Consider the following 10,047-nt stretch of genomic DNA (forward strand, 5'->3'; position numbering starts at 1 on the left):
TATTCAGTATTAAAATTATATTAAAATGTTAATGACATTTCATTATTAAATGATATATTAAAAATTAAAATTCTGCTTGACAGATATTTTGACATAAAATATTATTAGTTTTTTAAAGTATAGGTTTCATTTAAAACTTATAGCAGTATACCAGTGACCAGTGAAACTTCGGCAAATTCCTGACTGCATTAGTTTGCTAGGGTGTCATAACAAAGTACCAAAGCACCAAAGAGTGCGTGGCTTAAACAGAAATTTATTTTATTACAGTTTTTGAGGTTAGAAGTCTGAGGTCAGGGTTGTCAGCAGGGTTGGTTTCTTCTGAGCCCTCTCTCTTGGCCGGTAGATGGTCATCTCCGTCTTCACGTGGACTTCTCTCTGTACTTGTTTGTGTCCAAATTTCCTCTTCTTATAAGGATACCAGTCATATTGGATTAGGGCCCATCATAATGACCTCATTTTACTTTAATTACCTCTTGATAAAGATTCTATCTCCAAATACAGTCACATTCTGAGGTACCAGGAGTTAGGACTTTGCAGTGCTCCTAATGTTTGTGTCCCCCCAAATCATTTGTTGAAACCTGATGCCCACTTGTGATGGTATGAGGAGGTAGGGCTTTTGGGATGTGCTTGTTAGGTCATGAGGATGGAGTTTTCATGAATGGTATTAGTGCTCTTATAAAAGAGACCCCACAGAGATCCCTTACTCTTTCTGCCACATGAGGTGACGGCGAAAAGACACAGTCTATGAACCAGGAAGAGGGCCTTTAAACTAGACACCGAATATGCCTGCTAAACTTCCCAGCCTCTAGAAGTGAGAAATAAATTTCTGTTGTTTATAAACCACCCAGTCTCTAGTGTTTTGCTTTGGCTGCCCGAATAGACTGAGACAGACTTCATCATATGAATTTTCAGGGGATGCAACTCAGCACATAACACTAAGCATTAAACTATTAAACTGAAATAAATTAGTAGTATATAGCTTTAGCCTTTGGTGAGTTTCAGATGTAAATTTGACTCCATCACTATCAATTAATTTTTGAATACCCAGTTGCATAATGCTATACTCAAGTTTAACATAGCATCATAGGTAAGAGAATTTAAATTGGAATCCTTACTAGGCAACTTACTGGTGATGTGACCTTTGGCAAGTTACTTACTCTTCCTTACTTACGTCTTTTACCTTATCTTTATAATGGGAATAATAACACTTACTTTATTGGCTGTTATAAGGATTAAATGAGATGGATATATCATATAAACTAAGTGCTTATTAATGTCAGCTGCTGTTATTAATGTTATTGTTGGTCCAAAGGGAGAATGTACTGAATTGTGACTAGAGACCATAAATAAGCAAATGGAGATTTGACATTTAAAAAATATAAAACAATACCATTTTTCATCCAGTAAATTATTGTTTGGTTTGCGAAATGTAGTTTCTTTAATAAAAATCGTATAGACATGTAATTAATTTTTTTTAATGACAGGTAAACTTTTAAAAATTTATCTTTCTGATATGACAAATGTTGTAATTTCTAAGAGTGTAAAAAGATCACAAGACCAAGAAGTTTGACAACCACTGGTGTATTTATTATGTTTTGTAAATCGACCATAGTTATTCATACATTCTTCTGTTAATGAATTTTATATGGTTCCTCCTTTTTTACTGTCACAATCAGTACTGCCATGTGTACATCCCTGTGTGTGTCCCAGTGTGCATAGATAGGAGAGTTTGCATAGGTAGGGAATATACCTAGGAGCAGAATTGCTGAATACAAGGGCATATGCAACCTCAATTTTTTACAGCAAGTAAAGGTGAAAATACCTAGACTCCACAAATAATAAAAAAGGGGAATTAGCAGGGCTTGGACAGAGTGACAGGTAACTGTAAAATGTACCAAGTGCAGCCAGGGAGGTAGGAGGAAAACAGGGAAGAGCAGTATCTGACAACTGTTTTTATTGAATATAATTTGGGGAAAGAAGTGCAGTGGGCCCTGTCTGCCTGCCTTCATTTCTTTTCTGCAGACCTCACACCTGGCTTTTATCCACTTGATCCACTTCTGGGGATTAGTGGTGTCAGCAGCCAGTTGTGGGCCTTTTTGGAGCAGCTGGGAAGTTCTTGTTGTTTGTTCATCTTTAAAGCTTTTTTTTTTTTTAAAGCTTTGTTTTGAAGTCCCTGTCACCTAGTGCCTGGGCAGCTTGGAGTCACCATCTGAATCCCATTCATCTTCCTAACCCTTACTAAGGGATTATTCAAATCAGGAATTCCATGGGCGAGGCCTAACTGTAGAGGCTCCATTAGCTGGTGCCAGTAGTGTAGCGTGGCTTTGAGATGGGAAACCATTCTGCTTCCTATCAGGTATTCAGTGCGACCCACTGTGCCTCCTGTCCCACAGGCTCCTCCTAGTTCTGTGATGGAGCTGAAGCAATGTCCAGTTTGACCCTTAAGCTTTATCCTACCATCAGGGGTTAAAGTTTCTTGAAGACAGTAGTTTAATTCCCATCATCTTTGTATACCCAGCATAGTGCCTATCACAGAATGCATACTCAAGTGTGTGAATGAGGGAATGAATTAAGGATATTTAAATACAGCAAGGCCATTTAACTATTCTGTTAGAACTGCTTTTATATAAACTGGTGAGGAACATGTTCAGAAAGGTTTTTTTCTCAATAATGCAATCTAGGATTCAGCCTTTTAAAACATCAGTAATGCAGAATTATGGCATATATTTAACACTATGACATTTTCATAATAGATAAACTTTTTTCTCTTTTTCGGTGCCAAGTATCTATTCAAAAGTCTTGGCCTGGTATGTTAAGCAAGATGCAGTCAATTTGGACTATCTGAAAGTGAGCTTTCTCTGATTTAAAATGCAATGTAAACATGTATTTTTGGGAAAAGTGGCCAGATCTAACATACAGTTAACTTTAAAATAGAAATTCACTTGCTGTATAGGAACTTCTTAATCTCTAAAGAAAGCAGGTTTTTCAACCATGTTTTTTTTTTTTTTTAAATATACCGCATGTTATGAGCTTTTTCCAGCCTCTGTTTAAAAAAACAAAAAACAGGGCTTCCCTGGTGGCGCAGTGGTTGGGAGTCCGCCTGCCGATGCAGGGGACACGGATTCGTGCCCCGGTCCGGGAAGATCCCACATGCCGTGGAGCGGCTGCGCCTGTGAGCCATGGCCGCTGAGTCTGCGCTCCGCGACGGGAGGGACCACAGCAGTGAGAGGCCCGCGTACCGCAAAAACAAAACAAAAAACAACTTGCTGTAGTCTGAGTTTATTAATTTCCACATGATGCATGGTTTCTTCAAGGACACAAATTTAAAGAAAAAAGGGACCCATAAATTGTCTCAGAATGAACTCTTTTACTAGTAACCAGACAGGAGTTTACTAGGCCATGATTAAAGACAATTCATTTACTGGTTCTTGGTGTATGTTGTAAATCTCTAGAAAATATTGCTTACAAATAGTCCCGTGCATGCTTGAATTTATTATGTGAAAATGATGTGAGCGGCCATTTGTTGAGCTTTTATATCCCCTACCTAGGATTATTAGGTTGTATTAGCTTCATTCTATAGATAAGGAAATCCAGGCTCTGAGATAGTACTCATATCACTCACAAGGAAGTGTTAGAACCATAAATACCACAGACCTGTACGGTTCCAAAGCCAGTGATATTAGGAGCATATGTAAAATAATAACAAAAAGAACTGGTGTTGTGATCAGCGTGACCGTCACCGAAGCCGAGTGTCCTAGGCTAAGTATTGTGTCTGGTGTACATTAGTGATTAGCCAGTAAACACTGATTGAACTGAATTAGTTTGATCATTTTACCCTTTGAACTTGTCTTCGGATGAGAAAGTGGTTTTTGTTTCTGGTAACAGCTTTGAGGTATAACGGATATACAATGAATTGCACATAAAGGATACAGTTTGACAAGTTTTGATATATGTGTACAACGGTGAGACCACCACCGGGGATGGGGAAATTTAAGGGCTGCAAATAAAGATCTTAATTCGGCTTCTAGAGGAACACGCGACGTGGTGAATGTGTGCGAATGGGGAGGTCTGACGTGAATCTAGAGGTCGGCTCTGAGCTCCCTGACGGCAGGGTCATCTGGCGGTTCTCCCTCCTTGGGTTAGTCTCGGGGCTACCCCGCTCACGCTCGGGACGCAGGCCTAGCTGGTGTACGACCCTCGACCCGGCTTCTCCTCCGCATTTCCCTAATCCGACTTCAGAACCTATCTGGGAGGAGCCCAGCTCCCAGCTCAGCACTCGCACCCAAGGCAAGAAGCGCGTCAGCCCCGGACCCCGCCTCTCGAGGCCGTCCGGGACGTTTCGGCGAGCAGCGAGCAGCGCGCCGCCCGGGGGGCGGGGTCAGTAGAGCGGGTTGCCGGGAAGGCGGAAGTGCGGGGTCTTCCGGTCGGCGTGAGCAGCGTGCGGTGTTTTGAGTTCCTGGGTCTTCTCAGGTGAGTTGTTTTTACCAACCGGCTCCAGTGGGGCGTGGGACTTGGGACTCGATTCCGCTGCTCGTGGAAAGATCTCAAGCCTCGTCCCTCTCTGGCAAGCTTGAGCCCGGGCCAGAGACGCAGGCCTTCTCTAGAACGAGGGTCTCCCGTTGTCTTGGTGCTCCGGGTGGGGCTTCCCGGTGCTCTGTGGGAAGTGGAGTTCTCCTTAGTGGTTCAGCCCCGCTGAGGGCTGTGTACCGCAACCCTTCTCTCCCAGCCCCTCGCAGGGCTTGCGTTGTTGTACACACGGGACAGAGTGAGTTTGTGATTGCTGCCGTCTAGAAATGTTACTCCACCAGTCGTCCGTTTAACAAATGTTTGCTTAAACTTTACTGTGTGCACAGTGCTACGCACTGGGGGATCCAGTAGCGAACAAGACCTATTTATCCCTTGCCTTCGTGGAGCCCACGGGCCACCGGGAATGACGGAAAATAAACTTAAGAATTTTAGATTGTAACACGTATTAAACAGGAAAGAAAAGAATGAGGTGGTAGAGAATAAAAGGTGAGCTTACAGGAGTCAGAAAAGCTGTCTCTGAGGTACTGAAGTGAAGGATCAGTTCCCAGGCAAAGGGACGGCAAATGTAAAGATACTGAAGTCAACGTCATTTTGACATTTTTCTTTTTCTTTTTTTTTTCAAAATAATGTCTTAGTGACTAACTGCCTATTGATGTGTAATTAACACAACAAACTGCACATATTTAAAGTGTGTAAGATATATCAATGTATACTCACACACAAACACAAATCTGTCAGCACAGTCAAGATGATGTTATAAGTCATTCCCACGAGCTTCCCTCTAAACTTTTTATAATCCCTATAAACTGTCCCTCGGTTGTCATTGATTGGACTTTCTTCAGATGTAATTGGTGCTTGAGGATGGAGTGAAGCATGAGATAAGAGTTAAAGGAGGCAGGGGCCAGGTGACAAATACCCTTGTAGATCTTGAATATATGAGTTGGAAAATCATTAATTCCAAGAAAGACAGTGTCTGCTCTTTAAGTTTTTAAAAGCTCACGTTGACCACCTTCTAGGGGATGGGCTGGGACTGAGGGGTTGAGGGAAAGCAAGAGTAGAAATAGACAAGTTTAAAATAGCTAGATTGATTTGAGGGGGTGGATAATGAGGAAAATTGGGGTGGGTGGAGTCGCCTGTAGGTTTGGGGGAAATCAGGATTCAGTTAAAAGATAAAATATTTTGTGATTTTTAAGTTGTTGCATAAATGTAAGGTGATGGCACTCTGCATTTTGGGGGAAATTAAATTTCTGCATCTTGTATGAAAACTACAGGAGCTTTCAGAATTGGCTTGACTCACAGTGTGCCAGTGGCCACGGGGAGTTTGGTTTGGTGTTCTTAATTGTTATTTAGTGGCTGTGTATGCCACGTTGATCCTCACATAATTTGCACATTATGCCATCATAAATCATGAACAGAGTGAAGAGTTTACTTTCCAGTTGTTCATGTTCTGCAGAGATGCCTTTTGACCTGGTTTTCCAAGGATTTGTTTTTTTGTTTGATGGTAAATAGTTGCTTTTGAAAATGTAATTTTTTAGCATTCCAGCTAAAATATGGCTAAAAGTTTACGGAGTAAGTGGAAAAGGAAGATGCGTGCTGAAAAGAGAAAAAAGAATGCCCCAAAGGAGCTCAGCAGACTTAAAAGTATTCTTAAAGTAGATGGTGATGTTTTAATGAAAGACGTTCAAGAGATAGCAACTGTGGTAGAACCCAAACATTGTCAAGAGAAAACACAATGTGTGGTGAAAGATGAAACAGGTGAGTTTATGTGTTTCATTTAAAAAAAAGTTATATCAACTTCCTTTTGTGACTTTTTCCCTTTTTCACTGTTTTCGATTCTTTCTCACACTTGCTTCCCTACAAACGTCCTGCCATGCCCACATAATTCTTTGGAGGTGCTGCTAGAGATTCTATGCTAAGCTATTTTAAAGCCACCTCATGTGAGTAGGTATGTTTTGGATTATTCAGAGTAAGCCTTTTGTGCTTATACAGTAGCCTAAGTGACTCAGAAATAGACAGTACTACAGGGGTAGACAAACCTAGACACGCTCTCGTTGGAAGGGTACACAGGAGTCAAGAACTAGGCAGGATAGAAGGAGGTCTTTCTTCATTTTACCCTTTGCAAGATCTAGGTTCCATTCTGAGAGTCCTCTGCCCTTATATTATTATCCTAAAGATTAGTTTCCCTGTATTTGATTTTGACAGATTCTAGGTATGTCTGTTTTAATATAGTCTAAAGTTGGAAGCTGTATATAATGTGTATAATAGTCATTATCCTCAATCCCTCTTCCGTTTATCCCCCACCTGTAAACCATTAGCACATCATCTTGACTATCTCCAAAATACATTAGGAATCTACCCATTTTTCTCCTACTTTCATGCTTTCACTTTAATGACAGTTATCTCTTGCCTGAACCACAGTGGTAGCCATTTTACCTCTCTCTTCAGCTTTTGCTCATTTCTGATTCATTTTTGACATATCACCCAGTATGATCTTTTAGGATATAAATCAATTATGTCATTCCCATGCTTAAATCACCTCATTATATTTCCATGTGCTTACCACAGCCTGCCTGGTCCTACTTAATCTCGTTCCAGTACTTCTCTTTAAAAAGGCTGTAACCACAAGCTGAAGTTTGCTTTGTCCTTCTCCCCTCAACAGAACATTGAGAACTCCATGAGAGCAAGGAGCTTATTTGGACCACTGTATCCCCAGAACCTAGAACAGCACCTAAAATAATCATTCAGTGACCAGTTATTGAAGGGCTAATGTATATCAGGCACTATTCTAGGAACTGAGGCAACAATGATGAATAACAGAAATGGCCTCCATCCTAGTGGGATTTACATCACATTGGAGGAGACAGAAAGTAAACCAGATAAATGAACTAATACAATATAATGTCAGGTAGCAGAGTCCACAGAAAACCTGTATACCCTGGTAAGTTCCCAGAGAGGGACATTATGGACATGTCCTTCACAATAGATAAGGTTGGTGATAGATGGACCACAGCATGGCTGTGCTGAGTTTCCTGCTAAGTCTTCTGTTAGAAGAGCTGGATACCTGAGTGTGACCTGGGTAAAAAAGTGTGGCAGCCCCAGGATATCCAGGTCTGTTCTGTCACGAAGCTTGCTGCTTACTGCTGTTCCTCTTCCAAGTACTCTTCATTGGAAGTGGCCAGTCATTCCTAATAGTTTATTTTCTTCTAAGGCCTGTCCATTAGAAGCGTGGGTACACTTTTTATTGACACAACAATTTTATTTAGCTCAAGAAAGCACCTAATCCGAGGAGTGTTCTCATAACTCGCGTGTTTTCAGAAGCATAAACTTACCCCTAGTGAGGTAATTCAAACCCATATCTCCTAAATGTTTCCTGTTTAACTTTCACTGTTGCAAAGGACAATCATAACAATGTTCTCTTCTTTAAAAAATTTATTTCTGATTGAAGTGTAGTTGAATTACACTGTTGTGTTAATGACTGCTGTGCGGCAGAGTGACTCAGTTATACATATGTATGCATTCTTTTTCATATTCTTTTCCATTATGGTTTATCACAGGATATTGACTATAGTTCCCTGTGCTGTACAGTAGGCCCTTGTTGTTTATCCATTCTATATATACCAGTTTGCATCTACTAATCCTAAACTCTGACTCCTACCCTCTCCCACTCCCCTCCTCCTTGGCAACCACCAGTCTTTGTCCCTGATTCTGTTTCTGTTTCATAGATAGGTTCATTTGTGTCATATTTTAGATTCCACATATAAGTGATATCATATGGTATTTGTCTTTCTCTTTCTGACATACTTCACTTAATATGATAATCTATGGTTGCATCCGTGTTGCCACAAATGGCATTATTTCATTCTGAGTAGTATTCTATATACGTACCACATCTTCTTTATCCGTTCATCTGTCGATGGACATTTATGTTGTTTCCATGTCTTGGCTATTGTGAATAGTGCTGCTGCAAGCATAGTGGTGCCTGTATCTTTTTGAGTTACAGTTTTGTCTGGATATATGCCCAGGAGTGGGATTGCTGGATCAAATGGTAATTCTATTTTTAGTTTTCTGAGGAACCTCCATACTGTTTTCCACAGTGGCCGCACCAACTTACATTCCCACCAGCAGTGTAGGAGGGTTCCCTTTTCTTTATACCCTCTCCAGCATTTGTTATTTGTAGACTTTTTAATGATGGCCATTCTGACTGGTGTGAGGTGATACCTCATTGTAGTTTTGATTTGCATTTCTCTAATAATTAGCGACATTGAGCATCTTTGCATGTGCCTATCGGCCATCTGTATTTCTTCTTTGGAGAAATGTCTCTTTAGGTCTTCTGCCCATTTTTTGACTGGGTTGCATAACAACATTCTTTAGAAAGTTTCTTAGTGACTAAATAGATGATGTCCCTACTTGCTCACAGATACTTTTTATGTCTTTCATGGTTGTGGGAACACATGGCATCATGTGTATGATTCTACTGAATGTGCTGTAAGGAGTTTTTTGAGTGTTAGTCAAAGAACATTGCACAAATAAAGGAGTTGTTTTTTTTTTTTGCTTTTGTAGTTTCATGCCACTTTTAAGTTCAGTGTCCTCATTGCATTAATTTGCTTCTTCATGGGGTTGCATTCATGAGTATTAATAGTTTTTCCATTTTTTAATTCAGATGACATGAAAATGGAGACTGATATTAAGAGAAACAAAAAGACTCTTCTAGACCAGCATGGGCAGTACCCCGTATGGATGAACCAGAGGCAAAGAAAAAGGCTGAAAGCAAAGCGAGAGAAAAAGAAAGGAAAAAGCAAAGCAAAAGCCATCAAGGCAGCGAAGGGTTTGGCTTGGTAGACCCTTAAAAACTTGAAAAATGCCGCATGGAACAGGTCTTTGATTAGAATGTATACATTGATTTCAGCTTCCACCAAATGGAAACTTTGTTTCCATTTTTTAACTTGGCTTTTTTCTTCAATTCAAGCCCAACTGTAACCCCTCAAATTTGTCTTGGTAACTTGAATAAAATATTTTCTTTGATGAATGAAAGCTACGCTGATATTTTAATTGAATGCTATCCAATATGCAGGGATTATCAGACATCAGAATTCTCTCGAGTATTAATGTGGTTGTAATCATTCAGTCTTAGGAAGGATGAAACATAATATTATACTGACAAATTTGAGCTAACTCAAATTTAAAGTAAATTATATATCATGTGAAAATATGTCAGTGGATCATATAAGCAGTACTTGTTTGGAGTTATGATTTTGGATAATTCAGAATAAAAGATAGTCTGTCTAGATCTTGAAGATCTGTTCTTTCATATATCCTTAAGGTTTCCTAGTAGTAGAGAAGACCAGATTCTTCAGTTAAATTTTTTAAAAATTAAAAATTTTTAGGTGGAATATTGACATGTGAAAATTATTATGCTCCATCTTTTTAGGAGATTAGAACATCCTGGGAACTAGTTTAATGTGCTTCAGTTTTTATATTATTCTCAGAGTATGATTCTCAGAATTAGCTTTTCTGGATGTG

The 10,047-nt window shown here is 39.9% G+C and overlaps 1 protein-coding gene across 1 annotated transcript; it reads left to right on the forward strand.

Moving 5' to 3' along the window:
• Positions 1 to 6,077: 6,077 nt before the first annotated feature.
• Positions 6,078 to 9,816, forward strand: LLPH (LLP homolog, long-term synaptic facilitation factor). Its single transcript, XM_065888110.1, has 2 exons — positions 6,078 to 6,282; positions 9,188 to 9,816. The coding sequence occupies exons 1-2, from the start codon at positions 6,078 to 6,080 to the stop codon at positions 9,364 to 9,366; spliced, it is 384 nt and encodes a 127-aa protein (XP_065744182.1). The 3' UTR covers positions 9,367 to 9,816.
• The last annotated feature ends 231 nt before the right edge of the window (positions 9,817 to 10,047 follow it).

The sequence above is a fragment of the Phocoena phocoena genome, chromosome 11 (genome assembly GCF_963924675.1).
Source record: "Phocoena phocoena chromosome 11, mPhoPho1.1, whole genome shotgun sequence".
NCBI classification, from domain to species: Eukaryota; Metazoa; Chordata; class Mammalia; order Artiodactyla; family Phocoenidae; genus Phocoena; species Phocoena phocoena.

Excerpts from the sequence above, each read along its gene's own strand:
- LLPH (XM_065888110.1), top strand. The coding sequence starts at position 6,078 with ATGGCTAAAAGTTTACGGAGTAAGTGGAAAAGGAAGATGCGTGCTGAA. Across the intron at positions 6,283-9,187 it reads TGTGGTGAAAGATGAAACAG|ATGACATGAAAATGGAGACT; the intron begins GTGAGTTTATGT and ends TTTTTAATTCAG.